Source organism: Elgaria multicarinata, chromosome 4 (assembly GCF_023053635.1).
Source record: "Elgaria multicarinata webbii isolate HBS135686 ecotype San Diego chromosome 4, rElgMul1.1.pri, whole genome shotgun sequence".
Taxonomy (NCBI): Eukaryota; Metazoa; Chordata; class Lepidosauria; order Squamata; family Anguidae; genus Elgaria; species Elgaria multicarinata.
Window position 1 is genome coordinate 79368914 of NC_086174.1, and position 20968 is coordinate 79389881.

Consider the following 20968-nt stretch of genomic DNA (forward strand, 5'->3'; position numbering starts at 1 on the left):
ATAAAAAATAAGCAGCCTAACTATAGTTAATTCACTGCTACCCCATTGAAACAAATATAATTAAAGCCACAAAATCCTCTTGAATTGAGTTTCTTGTAGACTTAAAAATAGCAATTATATTGTAGAACAATACCAGACCGAGGATAAAGTTAAAAGGGAAAGGAAATTGAATATTGGCATTTTGACTTTTGCAAATCCCAGGCAAGTATCCGGCTTTATTTCAAGTCCCATGTTGCAACAGGGTGTTCGGTTTCATTGTGCAATTAATTACCTCGCCTTATAATATGACTTTTATTTCAGCAGGTATATTAGAATTGGCTTTCATGTCATTTTTGAAAATCAAGTAACTCCACCTAGCATAAAAATATCAATTGTATGAAAATATCTCACTTAAGAAACTGAAGCTGATATATTACAAGATAATAAAGGTCAAATTGAATGTAAATTTGTAGTTCCAAAAGGTAAAAGCACTGAAAAATGTCAGCTTTGATTCTTCTAAAATGTTTCTATTTCTCATTGCTTTGAAGAAATTCATGAAAATATGATGGCATAGTGCCAGATTATTATAATTTGTATTTTTTGTATATAAGCCTTAAGAAGTTTTCAATCTAAAAGACACAGAATTTGTGCTATATGGGGGAAGAGAGGGGTTCAGGAAACAGAAATAAGCCAAATCATTTTATATTTTCCAATTGTCTGATACCTAGAGCCATCTTGCAGTTTTTATATTCTGATCTAGAAGCCTGGCTTGCAACCAAAGTGCAAGATCTGTGAGTTAGAACACTCCAAAGTTCAAACTCACAGATCCTCTTAGCATGAACTCTGCTGTAATTAAGGATCTTCCTTGCTGAATGCAAGGAAAGGAAGCAGTGAAAGCAGCATAAGATGTCTTCACTTGCTTTTATCAAATCCTGCTGCTACGATAGGACAGAGTGAACTACTTATATATGGGGCAGTTGAGAAGCATGGATGCACTGGAGCTGTTTTGAAATTCTTTATTGTAGCTGATTGTTCAAATGGAAAGACTAGCTGGCTGCTTCTCCCTGCAGATGCAGCTGTCCAATGGCTTTTCTACACGAGGCTTTTAACCCGCCACTTTACTGAGGCTTCTTGCATTCTTTGTGGGATTAAGATTGCCTCCTTTACACATGTTTTTTTCCCCAGGTGGCACTGTGGTATAGCAGAATTGCACAAATACACAGGATTCATGCCAGCATCCACAAAAATACCAGACTTTCTTTGTTCGAGGAAAAAATGCTCTAATGATAGGAAAGGAAAGGCCTGAGCGAGGATGCCATCCTGTAAAGCACCCGCAAACTATCATGACAAAGAAATCATGAGCGCACAATAAATGCTTCTTGTAGAAAAGTGCTAGTTTTATGACTAAGCCAGATTTGTATGTACCTAGGATGTTAGCTTCTCTAAATACAACTGGAGCTGTGATTGAGCACTGGTTCTGCCTAGCTAAACATGATATCTTTAACAAAGAACTGGTAAGCAACTCCTTTAGTAGAACACACATCTTTAGTGTAGATGGTGTTTGCATCCTCACTATCTTTAGCATCTACTGAGTTATTTGAGAATTATATGGTATAAGTTTTTCCAAGAATATTTGGCTCAAGTCCATATTTATTTGTATGAAACTTAAAGGGACCATTTACGGCATTTTGTTGCCCAAATGATTTTAGGACTAGCTGAATATAGCCTAAAGGCTAACCAAAGGGATCAACCAAAGAAATGTGAAGTTTTAAACCAGTAGGGGTAAGTAGCTCCTGTTTCAGTGGTGCACTGAATCCAGTGGGGGTTTCAGTCAGAACTCTAAAGGAGTTATCCCAGGTGCTGACCCATTTTGGGGATAAGGTCTTTTAGGGAAGCTTGCTCATCATTGTAGAGGCTTTTACACAAGGCATTTATTTTGCACTTGTGATTCCTCATGATAGTTTGTAGAACCTTTACACGATGTCATCATCCTTCAGGGTCTCTTCTGCGCTTTGCAACCCATAGCATTTTTTTTTCTAACAAGGAAAGCCTGGTATTATTTGTGAATGGTGGTATAAAGCCTAGTGTAATTGTGCAATTCCATTATACCACAGCACCACCCAGTGCTTGTGTAATGGAACATAAGGAAAGGAAGACAAAGAAAATCCCTGGGGAAAAACACATGTGAAGTAGCTCTTCTTAATCCTGCAAAGAATCCAGAAACAGAAGGCTTGGTAAAGTGGTGGGTTAAAAGTATGTTTATCATGCCTTACAATTTATTTGTAAAAAGGAAAACATCTAGCCAACTATCAAGGTTCTATAGCAGAGGTGGGGAACACATGGCCCTCCAGATATTGGTGGACTGCAACTACCATCAGCCCTAGCCAGCACAGCCAATGGTGAAGGATAATGGGAGATTTAGTTCAACAACATCTGAAGGGCTACACATTCCCCATCCTGCTCTTTAGATATGAAATCTAGCAAGGAATTGGAAGAATTAAGGATAGGTTGAACTCTATTTTGATATCTTGCCATGGGCTAATCGAGTATTAGTGCTTGTAACTTCATTACTGTTTCAAATAAAAATTCAGGTATTGGCATCATAATCACAAATTACTTGGAATGGTGGAATCAAACCTTGCAACCTGGGTGCTTTTGAACAACTCAGTGTCTTATTTTTCAAGGTTTGATTGGGGAACAGTTATGCAACACTAATATTGCAATCCTCCTCTCCTTGAGGCTTATAAGGTGTTCTGTCTTCCCACACAATTCCCTTTTACTGTTCTACTGAACAGGACTTGTTCAGACAAACTACTGGAAATATGGAGAATAGATTTGAGAAATGGAGCCTGGTTTTGCTAAATGTGATTGTGTTAAGACACTCAATTTATTAAAAAAAAAAGTTTGTATCATGAGTAATTGGGGTGGGGAAAATGGTTTGTATCAGAAACAAAGTAAAGAGAAAAGAAGGGATTGTAGTTTGGACTCAAATGGTTTTGAGTCTGTCCCAACACTTTCAGTGACTCTCCAGTTTACATTATACATCAAACCAAAGTAGAGTTGTCTTATGCCACGAGAACACAAATATTTGTTATTTTAATAGAAAGTTGCACCTATTGCTTTTGCAACCCTTATATCTTCCTTATGAAGTACTTCAGTTGTTCTCTCCTCCCATTTTCTGTATCCGTAACGGAAGCTAAGAATGGGGAGGTCTCAGAATTCTGTAGTGTGTGTGTGTGTGTGTGTGTGTGTGTGTGTGTGTGTGTGTGTGTATATATATATATATTGTTGGAGATTAACATGTGTTAGGGGAAATGAAATGTTTGTTGCTAGAAGAAGAAAATGCCAGTGGGCAGCACAAGTGATAATAACTTGATATAAATGCCCCATTCAAATCAGTAGCCCACAATTTAAGCATTTAAGGCTGCAATCCTATATTTGTCTACCTGAGCGTAAGATCCATTTAATTCAATGGGACATACATCTGAGCAAACATGTATAGAATTGAACAGTTATTGCACCTAATTCATTCTAGGTTGTAACTACTGTCTGGAAGCTTGTTTCAAGCAAGTTGGTCAACACTAGTAGTGTTTTGAACCTACCCAGGCCTTCTCATATGAATCTACCTGGTCCCTGAGGTTGGCATCAGAGGCTTTTCTCTGTGTGTTCCCTCAAGAGAAGCTCAGGGAGTGGCAGTTTCTGGTATAACCCTGTATCTATGGAGCATACTCCTTAATGAAGCTCACCTGGTGCTAACACTGTTATCTTTTCAGTACCATGCAAATATGTACTTATTTTCCTAGGCATTTAGACATTAGTTATGGACCAGTTGTTGCAGGCTGCTTTTGTGGGGGGCAGGGAGGCAAGTCTTTTTTGGAGAGGGGAGAATGAATGTTTTCATTATTTTATTATTTTTAGATCGTGTTTTTATGTTCCTATTTGTATTAGTGTGCTGCGTGTGATTTATAATGACTTTTCTATGTTATATTAATTATAGATTTGTGTGTGCATACTTTTTCTGGTGGAAAATGACACATACATTTAGATGATGATGATGATGATGATGATGAAAAGGAAGAAATTAATCTGAATTACATAGGGTATAATCCAGTCTAGACATGACACTTGTAAATAACACTGAGAACAAGGTCAGGCAATTACTCAATTATAATTGGACTTTTATTACTTTATACATAATTACAAGTCACTATTTAACATTTACAAAGCACTTAGGGTGTGTACTAGCATTTTATGCATACACCAGTTTAGTTCTGCTTTGCTCAGTAGTCTACCAAACGTGGTGCCCATTTTTGGCTCCAAGAAAAAGATCAGTAGCAACAGAATATACCTTTCTTTATAGAAGAGTTTTACAGGTGCCTTACCACAATGTGATTTTACAACAAGCATTAAGTTATGAACGTAACTGGATATTGTATTTTGATGTAGATTTTGCAATTGATATATTGTTTTTCAGTTAATGTCTTAGCATTTGAAAAAGTAAACTCAAAAAGATGATTTAGAAAATACCTTCTGTTTGACCAAAATCTTTCAGAAGTTATTTATTGTATTTAGAAGTTTACTTTACTATATACTCTGAAAAAGGAACACCATTTCTTGAAATTCAGGGCTTATTTAATTTCATTTTCCCTGTATATTTTTAGGTGGTTATTGAAAAAGTCTTTGAAAACATAAATAGGGTGAATTTGTTTGTATCACATTGTATAGCCAAATGTTTTCTATTCTTAAGGCAGCATCGTAGAGTTGAGGAGGCTTGGTATGTCATCTAGCCCACCCCACTGATTGATGCAGGAAAGGTAGTGTGACCACAGTCTCTTAATTTTAAATGGCGTTCAGTAGCTTTTGTCCTCCATCTACAAATATTTATTGTGTAAGTCCTCATATGTTGGGTTGAGAACAGTACAGCTTCAATTTTATTTTTCAGTTTGCCAGTTTCATTAAATGATATTGCTTCAGTACCACTGTCCTCTTACCAATCTTCCTTTTCAATGGAATTATTCCCTTCTGTCTAATCTAATCCTTCATTACTCTTCCCACTTCTATATCTTTATAACTCTACTACAAAGTGCATACCTTATAATCTTCCCACCATTCTTATAATGCCTTTCTTCTGCTGTTCTTGGCATTTCTTTACGGAAGTTGTAATAATATAATTCCATTCACCTCATCCCTGATCACGACTACCTCCAATGTACAACTTCCAGATAAGAAATATGACAAATCTCCTTTATAGCTATATATTCATTCATAGATTCATTTATTATACCTTTAGACTACCTAATAGCTGAATAGTTTGTTAGGTAAATTAAAAACAAAGTACAAAATCACAATGAAACAATGATAATAAAACAGCACAAAATAAAAACAGCAGCAATGGGTAAAACCAGTGCAGCCTGTAATAAAACCAAAGTAAAACCCATGTATTGCCCATAAATGCCTTGCTCTGAGGGGTTCCCTCATTGTGGATGAGGTGAGCACAGAAACTACCAATGCCGCTGTGGCTCAGGCAGTCGCCAGGATCACCTGGCCAATAGCAATGCCTCAATCTGAGGAAGGACCCCTCAAACTGAGGTATTGGGCACTGCAAGTGTTTCAGGGAAGGTGAAAGCGGCTACTGGGGCTCTCTAGAACACCCAATGCCTTTCTCTGAGTGGTCTTCCTCAGAACAAGGCGTTGGTCTGGTTAGCAGTGGCACTCCTCAACAGCTGCAGTCAGGCAGGAAAATGCAGCGGGTGATGGCAAGTGGCCCTCTGGATGGTGGATGGGAGGAGCACAATCTGCTGCCTGTCCTGATCCACCAGTATTGCGAGAGTCTCAGTCTGCCTTGGAGGAAGGCCAGCCCTGCTAAGAAGCAGAATTCAACAAAACTGCTAGACATGATAGGTGTGGCACTATCCTCTGGCAAGCATGAGGACCTTTGAAGCTGCAGGGTGTGCTGCGGTCATCTGCCCATTATCCTTGTTTCCTCCCAAATGGTGGGAAATGCTGGGTATTGTTGGTGGGGCTGTGATTCCATTCTGGGTTTCAGTCAGGACCAGACACAACTCTAAAGGAACTATCCAAGGTGCTGAACTTTAAAAACCCTGGGACTACTATTCAGCACCTTGGATAGCTCTGTTGGTGTTCTGGGCTGGTTTTGACTGAAATCCAGAATGGAATTACAGCCCCACTGAAATCAGAGCCATCAAACTCCACTGGATTGTTTGAAAGCTGCTTGGCCAAGGTGCCTGAATAGCTTCAGCAAAATACCTCTCCTTGCTTGCCTTAGAAAGTCTGGCAGGGGAAGTCTGGCAGGGGCATTGGTTGGCACTGCCTAAAGGTACAATAGAAGCAGTGGAGCCCAACAGTACATGTTCCCTACCTTGCCTCTCTGTCAGTGGAAGGTATGGAGAGTATTGGCCACCGCTGCCTGAAGATGCATAGAGTGCCTTCAGGCACTGACATCAAATAGCACACACCCCTTGCCCAGTTTTTCCATCAAGCAAAGTCAGGGGCTTCATGGTAGTGGGAGACCTGGTGAATACAATTCTTGGCTTAGCCAGTAAGGCCTAGCCAAAAATGGAAGCTAAACCTTGGTAAGGGCTCAGGAATTATTCTAGTGACTAGTAAGGAAAGCTTCATAGTGTTGCACAATTCCCAGTCAGCTATTCCTTTTGCTTACCGCGCCCACCAGATTTTCAAAATCCTGTGGTGCATTGTGTAAAACACAATGGCCTCTTATTAATTCACATGTCTTTTTTAATTGTATGCACAGTATTGTTACTTATTTGCTTTCTCTTCCAACAGCATCACGTTGTACTCTGCCCAGCCCAAAGAATGTCCATTTCATCTCCAAAAACATGAGGAACATCTTACACTGGTTGCCACCAGCAGGGATAGCAGAGGATGAATTAATTTATCAAGTGAAGTATTTGATGTATGTTTGACTGTTGATTCTTCTACAACAGCCTTCCTGAATTCCTAGCACCTCCCAGCCAGGGATGCTAGGAGTTGTAGTCTAACATACGTGGAGGACACCAGGTTAGGAAGACTGTTCCACACTACCATAAGTGGTGGTTATTGTTATAGCACTTTCATTGTGGAAAACACTTCATTGTGCTTGCTTTTGCAACAGTTCTGAGAGGCAGATGAGAAGTTAAAGTGGGTGCAACTCTGCTCAATGGATTGACTCTTTTTTAAAAAATAAATAAATCTGGGCCTCTGGGAAACTGGTGATTCTGCCCTCACTGTCTTATCCACTCCCTGCCAGATCAGAAAATAGAAAACCAACGATGGTTCTTTCTGTTAAATTAATTATTTAATGTATGTTTAGCTGTAGAGGTATTGACTATTAAACAGTTTCAGGAGAAGAAAAGATCATAGAATCATAGAATAGCAGAGTTGGAAGGGGCCTACAAGACCATCGAGTCCAACCCCCTGCTCAATGCAGGAATCCACCCTAAAGCATCCCTGACAGATGGTTGTCCAGCTGCCTCTTGAAGGCCTCTAGTGTGGGAGAGGCCACAGCCTCACCAGACAACTGATTCCATTGTCATACTGCTCTAACAGTCACGAAGTTTTTCCTGATGTCCAGCTGGAATCTGGCTTCCTTTAGGTTGAGTCCATTGTTCCGTGTCCTGCACTCTGGGAAGATCGAGAAGAGATTCTGGCCCTCCTCTGTGTGACAACCTTTTAAGTATTTGAAGAGTGCTATCATGTCTCCCCTCAATCTTCTCTTCTCCAGGCTAAACATGCCCAGTTCTTTCAGATATAGTAGCTCAATTTTTTTTAAAAAAAAAATCTCATGGGAACATCATAGAGAAACACAAGTAATTTTGGTCTTATATTTATGGACAAGGATTAACTATGTGAATGCTAATTTTTCCCTTTCCTTTTATTATTTGAACTTTAGATATGGTACAGATAAATGGATTAAAATAGCAGAATGCAAAAATATCAGTCAAAACTGGTGTGACCTCTCACATCGCACATATGACCACAAAGAGCTATATCATGCCAGAGTGAAAGCCTTTTTACATGGAAACTGTTCCAGCTGGGCAGAATCTGAACGGTTTAACCCATTAACAGACAGTAAGGAGAGACCTATGGAATTCATGTGTTCATAATAGTGTTATAAAATTCTGGATGAAAGTCGTTTGCATTAGCTATTTGATTATTTCAAGGCATGAAAATCAAAACTAATATTGCTCAGTAAATTCAATTAAAATGTGTGTGATGAAATGTTTATAAAATGCATCCATGTGAAGTGTGTTTGAACATATGTGAATTATAGCAACAACATTGCAGCAAGGGGCAGAGATCGTGTGTGGGAATTAAATCACGGCTTTGTCATGGCTGCCTTGTATATGGACAGCTCTTTGCCTATCTTCTTCGAGGTCCAAACTAGATGTGATATGTATTGCATGAATGCAATTAATGTGCACATATTTCTTATATAAATAGCAGCTGGGGGAAGCCTGAGCAACCTCAGAACTGTAGGAGATGGGAATGAGAAGAGGGAATTTCTCTCTTGTCATGGTCCCAACAAAAAACATGTCTCCTAAGCTTGCATTTCAAGCCTGTTGGCGCCAATGGGTGCTGCCCTTGAAATGCAAATCACTTCAGAGAGGCAATTTTTAGGGGGCTGACCATGGCAGGCTAAATGACTTCCCCAACCTTCATGGCTTTGAGGCTGGTCAGGCTTTCCTGTGGCTGCTATTTGCATAACAAAACAATGTGCACATCAATTGCATTCATGCAATTGCCCAAAGGCTACATAGGACTGGGCAAATTCACACAACCACTGTGGTTTTGCACTATATTCATGGCTAACTATCTCCCTCCATGCGCGCGCACGCATGACTGTTTTTGCATGCAGTAATTGTACAAATTACTTTGTAACTCATCACATAGCGAAGAACACAGTGACCTCTAGAAAATCTTTACCCCTGATCTAACATTTCATTGCTAATACCAGAGAGCCAGTGTGCAGTTGTCCTTACTTGGCCGCAGTAGAGAAGCAACAGCATCTGGGGTCATGTACTTTGTGGCTCTTGGTTTTATAAAGGTTTTTGCATGCTGATTTGTATCGTAGTCTGTGATTTATATATATATTTCAATCTGTTCCCTCCAACAAGAGTTCTCATAGATCTCATTACACTCCATTGGGTCCTCATTATATGCACATTCATAGCACAACATTCACATAGCTTTTTTGAAAAAGCTCTTAAAGAAGCTCATAGTGTGTGGCTTTGGTTGGCTCACACAAAAGGTCTGCCTTCATCAACTATAATTTTTGACATTTTCTGTTTGATTACGCAGACCCTTGTGTCATATTACAAACTGGTTTTGAATCTTCCCTGAGTTCAAAACCATTGGCATGGTGGCAAGAGTTGCTGTTTATGAAAAACAACTCTAAAACTTCTGTGGGTTCATAAAACTATTGTCTCAATTCTTTAGACCCTGGTCAATACATTTCATCTTCTAAGTAAACGTTAGTTAATTTTAAGGTTTAAGAGAAACTAAGAGGAATTATTAGTTATAAGTTTGATGCCTCTTAAAGGGTTCCTATTAAAAATAGAACAAAATAATGGACCCAAGAGGGAATACTATCACAATTGGTTCTGCTTGCTGTCGTGTTGTGTATACACAATTATATATTCTTGCTTTTCCAGCTAAAATTGATCCACCAGCATTTTCCCTGACTTCTACTGAAAAATCTATTTTGGTAATTGTGGCGCCACCTGAGAAATGGAAGAGAAACCCCAGAGACAAAACTGAGTATTTGCATCAAATATATTCTGGCTTGCAATATAATGTGTCTGTGTTCAACAAAAAAATAAAGAAAAAGGTAAGGGCTGTAAACAAAGGGACAGGTCTACACTAAGCAGGATATAACACTTTGAAAACATTTTGAAAACTGTACATGGAGTGTGTCCTGCACCCCAACAGTTGTCACTACTGTTATAAACCATTTTAAAGCAGTAGCGTAGATCTTGCCCAGTTGCTAATTAGCCAGATGTGACCACTTACCGCATATGGGTGCTAAGAGGGGTGTTCTGTAGCTCTGAATATTTAACGATGAAGGCAAAAGCTGGCTCTTGGGAGCATAATGGTAGGCGAAGTGAGAGTTAAACTACAAGTGATGCTTAGTCGTATGAGTGTTTTCCCAAGCTCTTTTTAAAATCAACATCAATGGAAAACAGTTGTTAAAAATTGCAGTCTGGAGCAGAACAGTGTGGTGAGTGGAAACTTAAATCTTTTTCTGTGGGATGGTGTTTTTGCTTTCAAAATCTTTCCCCTCTTCCATGCTGTTTTTTGCCTCAATAAGGGGAGTAGCCTAGGTCTAGTTGGGGCTGAGAACTCCTTAGCAAAGAAAGACATGTCTGGAACTCCAGGTTTTAGGCTCCAGTGTGCCATGTCAAACAGATACCTGCCATCCATCCAGTTGCCTCAAATATGTGACAACTGCAGCAGCTTGGGATTGAAGTTGTGGGGAGGAAGAGTGCCTGCAGTAGGAACTAGAAGCAAAATTAAGAGAGAAAGGAGGTGTTTTTCCACTTGCCGGTCATCTCTACCCTGATGGTAGCCCTGAAGCCACCATGAGATAGACCACAGCCATGGAGAGTGGAGTATCCAGATGTCATAACCTGGAACTACTCTTAACATACATCATGTAGCATATCCTTCCGTTTGCTTCACTGGGAAGAGTGTTAGGAAAGGGAGAACGCAACATGAGCCTGTTGGCCTTCACAGTCCCAAAACAGAGACCTAAGGAGGCATAAACTAGAGGGGAAAGAGGGCTGGGGCAAGTGTCAGAATTATAATGATAATCTCTCTTTACATGACACACTGGTAAAAGGTGCACATCTAGCCGAATACACTGAAAAAGTAGAAGAAATTATATTACAACTTAAAACACCATACTTTTACAAGCTCCCTTCATTCCCGGGTATTTTCCCTTTTATGTGAGGTTAAGAGTAGTAACGTTACAATAGAGGTGAGACTTTCTCTTTACTCTGTGGTTGTTCTAAAATGGAACCATTGTTAGAATCTTTCTGACTCTCTGTGATTCTTCAGTGAGCTGTAATACTTGAATTCTAATTGGTAAAATTGCCTTCTTTCTCCTAGTGGATGTTCTGCATTAAAAACAACAGACTGGATGTACTCTTGTTAGAACCTAATACAGTGTACTGTGTCACAGTGCAGATATATATTACTCCATTTCTGCTTAGTAGATTTTCCAAAGAACATTGCATTGTTACTCTTAAAGGTAAGCAAAGGATTATAAAACACACCAAGAATACTGGGTGCAGAAATTCTCTTTTTATTCCAGAATCAATTCTACTAATATATAAAAGCAGTCCAGAGTCAATTCTACTAATATATAAAAGCAGCCTTTCCTTTCCTCTTCATGAGATGAAGTCCTTGGTTTTTAAAAGGCATATAACCTTGTTTCTTAGCTAGACCTCTATGTAACCAAGAAAACTGAGGATCCTCCCCCATCCAATCATATCTTCATGCAACCCTGATTGCTTTTTGTCAAGGTCAGGCCAGATCTGTCATGGGAGCCATTACCACTCCTTTAGAGCTCCACTTACATAAGTAACTGCTCAGAAACTCCAGCTGTGTAAGTATTTGCCCAGAGGCAAGGGGCAATCCAAATCAGTCCAACTGGTGAGCTATATAGAATGATCACATCAAGTTAGATGAGGAAACAAAGTCTGGAGCTGCAGGTTTGAGTCTGGTCTGGATGAATGGCTTGTTGTTTCTTAAGCTTGTTGTTTCTTAAACTTGAATGACTGTATCTGAGATTCACCAGATCAAGAGAGCATACAACGGTTTTAAAAGACAGAACTCACTCAGTGATAGATTTACAAATCTTTACCAAGTGTTCTGGACTTCAAGAATTAATACGTAGGAAATGGTCTCTGAAACATCTCTCAAGACAGACAGCATAAATTTGATATTAAAAAATTACATTTTCATTGCTCAAACAGTCTAAGAGAATAATAAGCTTTAGCTAAAATGAGGCAGATCACAAACATTCTTACATACACAGAAGTTATAATCATTTTAAAAAATTAAGATCGTAGCAAGCATATACTTAACATAGTAAAACCTAAGTTCCTCTCAATCTAATAGTCAAAATCAAATTTCCCTATTTACTTAAATGAAAGGCCTGGTGGACAAAGCCAGCCTAAGCACATATGGTGGGTTTATCATTCCCCCAGGTTCTCTCCCAAACTTATCAAACCCAGGTCTTTTATAACCCCTATGATGTTGATGTTCTCATCCTTCGTTTTGGACCTGTTGTACCACTAGTCCCATTTTTTTCTAAATGTAGCCAGGTCTGCCACTGACACCGGTAACACCTAAATGAAAGTATCTTTGCTAAGCTAAGCAACATGCTGCTTCCAGTATGTTGATTGACTCATTCATGGCAGTCTTCCTTCATTTCCACGAATACATCCCATTACTCATAGTTATCTTACACACCACACACACATCTAGTCACAGCTACAAGATACAATAAATTCTTACCAATTTTACACACTACAATGCATATTCTGCCAAAATACTTAGGTGGCAGAGCACATGCTTTGCAAGCAGAAAGTCCCAGATTCAATCTCCAGCATCTCCAGGTAAGCCTGCGAAAGATTGCTGCCTGAAACACTAGAGAACTGTTGCCAGTCCATGTCGACAATACTAGTCTAGATGGACCAGTAGTCTGATTCAATAGAAGGTAGAGTCATGTGTTCATATATGCTCCAAGTTTATACATTCCCTCTTGTTTTATGAAGTTCTTTGCATGTTGGACGACTTAGTGGGAGCATCCTGATATACTCTAAGCTTTTTGGATTTACGGCCTGCACAGATTATGGCCCAGTTCTTCATGCATAGCTACTTCCAGTATTTGACCGACTCATTCATTGCAGCCTTCCTTCATTTCCGAGAATACATTCCATTACTCATAAGTATCTCACAACACACATGCATCATTTGGGGAGGGAGAGTTGCTGGTCCTCTTAGGAATAGTCCAGGTCTCCTCCCTGATTTGCTTTTTTTGCTTATGGAGATACAAGGAAATGTGCAGGTACTATCCTCTTCGAACTGCTGAGACAGAAGTCTTCCAATGGCCTGTCGTATGATTGCAAGGGCACCAGGAGGTTACAAAATGACATAATAAATCCAATAGCATTAAACATATTAACCTGCTTGTCTTTAGTGGGGGGTTTTCACACTGTCTTAAAATGTCTCTCCATTGTACCACCACCACAAGCTTTCTGACTATTGGGCTGCAGAACCTCCCACCCACAAGCCTAATCCAGCCCATGGAGGCTCTACATCTACCCCATGGAGGCTTGTGCCACATCTCTGTCGGTCACGTCCCTACCTGATATCATATGGTCCCTGGAGGACTGGGTGGGTGGAGCATCTGCGCTCCTGTCTTAGAAGAAGCACATTTGAGCCGTCTGCATCTTCCCACCCATTCACTCTCAGTCTGTAAATAATAATCCAATGCTCCTTCCTCCAAAGAGGGCTTACCTGGGATTCCCACTGTGCAGGAAAGGAGAAACAAAGTTGATAATAAAATATTCCTCTAATACGTTCTCTGTTGCACCCATTGCAGGTTAGATTTGCAGAAATAGGCCTGCTTTTACAGCTTTTCACTTTCAGCTTTGCAGTAGTAAGTGAATGCTTTTCTGGTTTCATTTGATTCCGAAGAGCATAATTTTGAATCTTTTATTAGAAACAAGCAAGTCAGCCCTTTTTAGTAGTCTATGTATCCTAATAAATGGGATAAATTGAGCAAAGAAAGAAGCTGCTGGAAAGGACCTCAGTGGCTTGCTATGGAAGAACAGCCTAAATATAGACTTTAAAAGACTCTAACCCAGCTGTTGTTACAAGTAAGAAGTTAAAAAGAGTAATTATTTCACAGCATGCATACATATTCTGGAAGGGATAATATTTCACAAAATGCTGGATTATGCATGGACAAATGTTGAGGAAAGGATTGTGTCAAAATGTCATGATTGAATCTATAGGCAACACTTCTTCAATTCTGCCTGGCTTTCATGATTTTCACTGTTATTCACAAATCTTATACTATGATTGTACTGAGCTTGTTGACATCGCAACCAGGTCTAAAATATAGGCCTGGTTCAGACAACACGCTAAACCATGCTGCTTAACCACAAAATGGTTAAGGGAATGCATTAACCATTAACCATTTTGTGGTTAAGCAGCATGGTTCAGCGTATTGTCTGAACGAGGCCATGGTTGTTTTGTTTAGAAGTCCCATCAATATCCTTTTTTATTCTTTCCCCCTTAAATGGACCATCTTTAGCATCCCATACACAACTATCAACAAAATCTCATGAAAACTATTGGATGTTTGGAGAAATGAACAGCATCTTTTTCTCTCTCAACAGGCTCAACTTTCAAGCATACTTCAACAATCGTATTTGGATATATTTTGCCTGTTCTTTTAATAGTCCTTATTGCTGTGGTGTCAAGCTGTTTTGTATGCAGGTATATTCATATCACGAAGCAAAAGTACCCTACGAATTTGGTAAGGGCTCTTCATTATCCCTTGATGCTACACCAGTGCAGTTCATAATGCATCATATGATTAAGCCTAGCTCTTACATTTAAAAATATCCCATATGAGGAAGCTGTTTTTGTTTCAACTACATAGAAGAAGTAACTGTTTAGCTGGGACATTATGCAGATGCCCAGTCACAGGAAGTCCCACCGTCATGCTTTCTCACACATTCCTTTTGAGAGGAAGAGAGCAAGAAAGGAGATTTGGTTGTTATTTATCCCACATGGTTCTGCTGATGACATTTTGTGTGGGGTTTAGGTTAAGGATAGAATCTCATGAAGGATAGAACAATCCTCTCAAGGTAGCAGATGTCTGAGGAACCTTCACACACAATGGTGGTGTGGACAGCGGCATTCCTGTTTGCAGTGAAATGTATCCCTCTGTCTTCACACTCTTGTCTGTGCAGCTGCTCAGAAGTGCCCAAGGTGCACACAGTTCCATAGAACTATCCTGGAGGCAGACTATGGGCTTATCTACACCAAGCAGGATATTTCAGTATGAAAGCAGTATATAAAAGTCAGGAGCCACACTACTGCTTTATAGTGGTACAGAAGTGCACTGACAGCTGTTGGGGGCCCATGACACGTCCACACCAAGCAGAATGTAACACTATGAAAGCAGTATAAAAACAGTTATGGTATGTGTCAGTAGGCCCCAACAGTTGTCAGTGCACTTCAATACCGCTATAAAGCAGTAGTGTCTGCCTTTTATATACTGCTTTCATACTGGAATATACTGCTTGGTGTAGATGAGCCCAAAGCATCACAGTAATCTTCAGATAAAGAAACCTTGAAGTATTTATTTCTCATCCACCCCACCCTGACTACTCCCAATAAAGATGGAGCCCTAGCTTTCATTTTCAGAGAAAAGGAGGAGCTGCTGGCTCAGCTGCTATTGTTTTTTGACTGCAGTATCTCTTGCAGTAATCTTTGTAAGCAGTTGGGAGGTAGAAGATCAAGGAAGATTAGCCACATGACAGAAAGCTATGGAAGGAAAAGTTGGAAAGGCCGGGCAACAGCTCCTCCTCCTTTATGAATGTGAATCATGCATGACAAGGATATTCTTGGCAGATGTTGGCTGTTGGGAAGCTTTGAACTGGTGAAGGGAGACAAATCCTTTGTCCTTCCACCTTGGCCCCAATCTAAATCCCTCCTCCACTCACATAAAATCCCCTGCTATAAGCCAAGAAGGGGGAAATCTAGGGTTTAAGAGCTTAGCCTCATATGTTCTCTTTTCTGTGGTTGATAGCAGCTTCAGTGGGGCAAGTGATTTGGCAGGAGGCCGGGCAAAGGTCTAGACCACCAGCACCATGACCCAGTCTATGTTGAGATGCCTTCATTTTCAGAAAGGAGAACTCACTGAGAGCACCAAACTTGGAGCACTCACGTTGTGTCCACATCATGTCCTGTTTGAACAATTGTGATGCTGTTTTGCCACAACTACACACAAGGGAAATATGAGGACTATCAGTCCTGACTAGTTGTGGGTATCAGAAGTCTTGGAGCCTTTCCCAGATGCTACTAAATGTGCTTCCCTAGACATTTTTACAAACTTTTTCCTAACCATGAGAAATGTACTGCATTTTCTTATGTCATCTTAATAGGCTGATCTTCAACAGTCTTCCCTAAACTAGTTGCTCAAAGTTAATGAACATGAAAATGAACATTCTTGCAAAGGGGCTTTGCCACAAGCAAGGACTAAAGTATTCATGGGCAATAAAGCTCCAGGAAGTCAACAGCAAAGCTATATTTACACACAAAAGATCCATAAAAAGAAGAAATCAATGGCCACAAATTACTAATGCTTGAATTAATCACTAAGAAAAGGAAATAATTAAGAAATGCAAAAGCTCCAAACTGAGCTGAATGTAGATTGTCCCCAGCTACCCTAAACTCTCATCTGGTTCAGCAGTGTTTCAGAAGAATTTACAACACACACGTATCAAGCAAATTACTTTGCTTTGGGTTCAGCTGTTTTAAACACATTAATATTTTATCCAGCTAGCAGCCAAGTATAGGAACCAGCCTGTTCAACTAATTAGACAACCTAATAAATACCCCCATTTAATAACATCTTGAAATCTGAACAAAAAGGGATAAATGTGACGTTGGCCAGGAGAATTGTTTTCATTTTAACCTTCTCATAATTGGACTTCCTTATCTAGCAATGTTGAATAGCACTGATATGCTATCACCTAAGGAAACTCACAGCCGTAGATGTAATAATGTTAATCAATAAAAAGTGAAGGCTATTATGTGACTAGAGAATCAAGTAAGGCAAGCAGCAGAGCCATCTAAGAATTAGATGGATAAGGAAAGTTACATGAAAACAATGTAGACACTTAAGGAGCAGAGTAACTATCCCACCAGAGGAAGAAAAAGCTAACTTTCAGTAGAAGTCTACGTGGACTGAAGGGAAAAGGTAGAAGGGAAAAAGTAACCAAGACAGAGACTGCAGTAGATCAATTACATCCTTATTATGAGAGGAAAGTGTGAAGATGGTGCAGAGAGATGTCAACACCCCTCTAGGCCATCGGTCCTCAACTACTCAGTCGGGACCCACTGTGGAGTCATGGTGATCTAAGGTGTGTCACAACAGAAACACTACCATCATGTAATATATATGGTTAAGAAGAAGAAGAAGAAGAAGAAGAAGAAGAAGAAGAAGAAGAAGAGGAGGAGGAGGAGGAGGAGGAGGAGGAGGAGGAGGAGGAGGAGGAGGAGGAGGAGGGTCGTTAAATGTATGTTTAGAAACCCAATTCTTAAAGGTGTGTCCCAGTTCTGAAAAGGTTGAAGGCCATTCATAAGTCATTCACAGCCAATCCCAAAATTCTCAGAAGACTTGAATTGTCCTTGCAAAATGTTTTGAAGGTGTTTGACTTGTAGTTCACTACTAGATCCGTTAACCATTAATCTTCCTTAGAACTTAAGTTTGAAGTTGGTCAACCAAATCATGTTCGATACCTGAGATCATTTCAGAGGTTTTGGGCCCAGGCGACTTTCCTAGGTAGCTTGAGTCTATGGTACTGATCTATGCAGCCAAATAATTAAACAGTGTTTTCAGCTACATAAACTTGCTCACCATCTTGGCTTCTCTATAGATTACTTGTGTAGCTAATATAGGTATTGGTTTCACACTCGGCTTACCTGTCTAGGTCAGGTAGTAACTTGGCTGTTATTTGAATAATCACTTGTCCTTGGATGAGAGATAAGTCCAGAGTCCTTCATATCACTGGGGCTGCTACTTCTCTTTCACCTCTTAATGATGTAAATTTTGGGTTTGAAGTGAGTTAGTTTGCTGTTGTCAGAGGATATTGAACTGTACAAACAAGTCATTGGTTCAGCTTAATATTGTGTATTTTCATTTCTTAGCTGCTACCATAGATATGTTCTAACAGATTATGGATGGCCTGGGGGTACCCAATGCTTTAGCTTTGTTGAAACTCACTGAAACTGCTCAGTTCAGTCTCAGCCCCACATAAATGACTCTAACATCTAGCAGTACCTATAGGTATATATCTCTATTAGCAGAAGGTAGTGGAGTAGGGCTGTTGTTCAGTGGTAGAGCCTCTGCTTTGCACACAGAAGGTCCCAAATTCAAACCCTGGTATCTCCAGGTAGAGGTGGAAATATTCCTGCCTGCAACCCTAGAGAGCTGATGCTAGTCAATGGAGACAACACTAGGCTAGATGATCTGACAGGTTCCTGTGTTCCTACTTATTGTTAGTGCAACGCAGGAAATAATAGTATAGGTGATCTTAGCTTTCTCCAAAATGTGAATAGTACAAAGAAAGTGGTGCATACAATGCCCCTAATGTCCTTAATAGTTGCTGGGTGGAAACACCTGAATTCTATATATAGACCAAATCCAGCTAAAATTAGTCAGAGATGTAAGTCCCATTAAATGCAATGAGACTTGAGTTAGTTGCAGTTAGGAGAGCTTATGCTAATACAGGTGAATACTCCTGCCCACTGCAAAAAAGATGCGCCTTTGCTTATTTCCTGTGGGCTCTTGCAAAGGGGAATCACAATGTATGACTATGGATTCTAGGGGAGGGTGGAGAGAACAAGTACATGTTGATAAAACCAGCAGGGCAGTTCTCTGCTCTAACTGTATTGTACAGGTTACATTGCTCTCCAGTGAATGACAGCGAAACAAGACAAGGAGCATCCATCTGCTTGCCTCAAGATTGGGAGATACATTCTCTTCCCTCTTGGCCTTCATTCAGAGTTTAGGGACATGAGCTCCACATCTGTGCTCAGTGCTATGTAATCAATGTAGATTGGCTACATTGTGTTGTGACATGTCATTCACTACCTGATCCTTGGTTGGTAAGAATCGCTGGCAAAGGGTAGGTGCTGAACCCAATAGCAAAGGAAAGAAACAGTGGCTCTGAAAGGCCATGACAAGGGGTTGGATTAAGTGGATTTCAGGGCATTCAGCCCGCCTTCCTCCAAACACCATTTTCGCCCACAAAATGTTTGAGGGTGAAAATTCTCCACAGCCCTAATTGTGACTAACTTGTTCTGTTGAGTTCAGTGAAACTTAGTAATAATTCACTTCAGTTGAACTGGGGTCCTAACTTAAAGTAGAAATAGAAATTAACAGCTCTCTCTATTTTCTTTTTCAAAGTGTATCTCTCTTCTGTTTCAGGTTTTGAAGTACAATAACACATGCGAAAGAGACAATTTTGTTCCTTCTGAAATAATAGTGTTTAACTTCATTGATGTGAATATTGTTGATGAGAGCCCAACGCTTCAGAAGGACAGTCACTTGCTAGACAATGGCTGCAACAGTACTGGGATTTGTGATGTAGACTACGTTGAGGAAAAATCTTCAGGAAAAGGACTAGTAGACAAGAGATTTCTAGACAAGGAATTTGTATTTGAAAATGAGCAAGATGGGAACAGGCCACCAATCATGAACCCTATATCCCATGGGCTTCCAGACCAGAAACACAATGATGAGGTTGTGGTATATGCATTTGATGTGAGGGTTGAACATGTGCAAGAAGAACAAGAAAGCTTTACCTTAAAAGATGCTACTTGCACACTGGAGGAACTGCTACACGACTCACAAAAAGCTCTATCAGGCTCAACAACTGATGACACAGAACAGACCTACTGTCCCTGGTTTACCGCAGAAGGTCCAGCAATCTCTTCGGTAGAGCAATTAACAGAACTCCTTTTGAATAAGAGAGATTTTTCCCATATAGAATTACATGATGACCTCCAAGTTTCTTTGATAAACCTGGCGAGCGATGAGCTAAACGAGCATTTTTGTTCTGAATGTGATGTGACTGCAGACATTTGTTTGGTAACTGATCAAAAAGAGCCATTTTTGGATGAGAAAGGAACTGCATTCAAAAAACAGCAACCTTTTGCAACTGCAAAGGAAGCAGAAGCAGATAATGACCAGTGCATAATAGTAGACTGGAATCCCCAGACTGGCAGGCTTTATTTACCTTCTCTGTCCAGTTCAACAAATGACATACATGAAGAAATAATTGAGAGTAAAATGTATGAAGAACCTCTGGAGGAAGAATTCATGTCCAGACTTTATGAGAAGCAGTGCTCTGATGAGCTATTAGGGGAATATGAGGAAATGCATCTTCTACAATTTAAAGAACAGTGGGAACTACATATACAAATGCCAGCCTAAACTTCTTTTTTTCAATTCCTGGATTTAGTTTACTATCTATGGTTCAAACTGATGACCATTAACAAAGACCATTGCTTCCAATCTTCAGTCAGCTGCAACAAAGAAATCCCCTTTCATTCAATGTAGTCTTGCACTAGTGCAAATATTTGAGAATCATGTTGATTCAAACCAAAATAGCTTGTTATAAAGTTTTGCAATTAAATACAGATCAGCAAGGACCTTGTGAACTTGCTGAATTTCAGTCCTGATTTAAGCTGGAAACCTTGGCTATTTGCAAGAATGTTTGTCAACTGTGGTTCCACACATCTGTTCAGTCTTGAAAAGAATTTATTTTTCAGTAAATAAAGTTATCAGCTTTAAGATATCTTTATCTTAAAGGGAGCCAGTGTGTTGTAGTGGCTTAAGTGTTGGACTGGGTATCGGAGGTCCAGGTTCTAGTCCCCACTCGGCCATGGAAACCCACAGGGTGACTTTGGGCCAGCCACTGACTGTCAGCCTAACCTACCTCACAGGGTTGTTGTGAGGATAAAATGGAGAGATCAACCATGAAAGCTGCCTTGGGTTCTTTGCAAGAGGGGGGAAAAGTGGGCTATAAATGTACTAAATATAATAAATAACTTGTTTGCCCCAAGTATGACACTGTTGAGGCAAAGAAAAAGTTAGCTAGACTTGGAACAGAGTGACAACGCGAATTGTCGATGTGAATTGGCTGTGAAACAACAA

At 39.9% G+C, this 20968-nt stretch overlaps 1 protein-coding gene across 2 annotated transcripts; it reads left to right on the plus strand.

Annotated features, from left to right (window-relative positions):
* The first annotated feature begins 4650 nt into the window (after nucleotides 1–4650).
* On the plus strand, nucleotides 4651–20278 carry LOC134397721 (interleukin-20 receptor subunit alpha-like). 2 transcript variants are annotated; one of them, XM_063124613.1, is made up of 7 exons: nucleotides 4651–4793; nucleotides 6784–6913; nucleotides 7889–8067; nucleotides 9651–9826; nucleotides 11107–11248; nucleotides 14412–14551; nucleotides 19238–20278. In XM_063124613.1, exons 2-7 carry the CDS (start codon nucleotides 6837–6839, stop codon nucleotides 20243–20245), a joined length of 1722 nt encoding a protein of 573 aa, XP_062980683.1. In that variant the 5' UTR covers nucleotides 4651–4793; nucleotides 6784–6836; the 3' UTR covers nucleotides 20246–20278. The 2 variants fall into 2 exon arrangements, with proteins under 2 accessions (XP_062980683.1, XP_062980682.1); XM_063124612.1 differs by lacking the exon at nucleotides 4651–4793 and having other exon boundaries at nucleotides 6567–6913.
* Nucleotides 20279–20968: the final 690 nt, after the last annotated feature.

What these genes read in the sequence shown, in the direction of transcription:
- LOC134397721 (XM_063124612.1), top strand. Translation starts at nt 6,744, where the DNA reads ATGCACAGTATTGTTACTTATTTGCTTTCTCTTCCAACAGCATCACGT. An exon ending in GTTTAACCCATTAACAGACA is followed by an intron (nt 8,068 to 9,650) that starts GTAAGGAGAGAC and finishes TTGCTTTTCCAG; the next exon opens with CTAAAATTGATCCACCAGCA. An exon ending in ACAAAAAAATAAAGAAAAAG is followed by an intron (nt 9,827 to 11,106) that starts GTAAGGGCTGTA and finishes TCTTTCTCCTAG; the next exon opens with TGGATGTTCTGCATTAAAAA.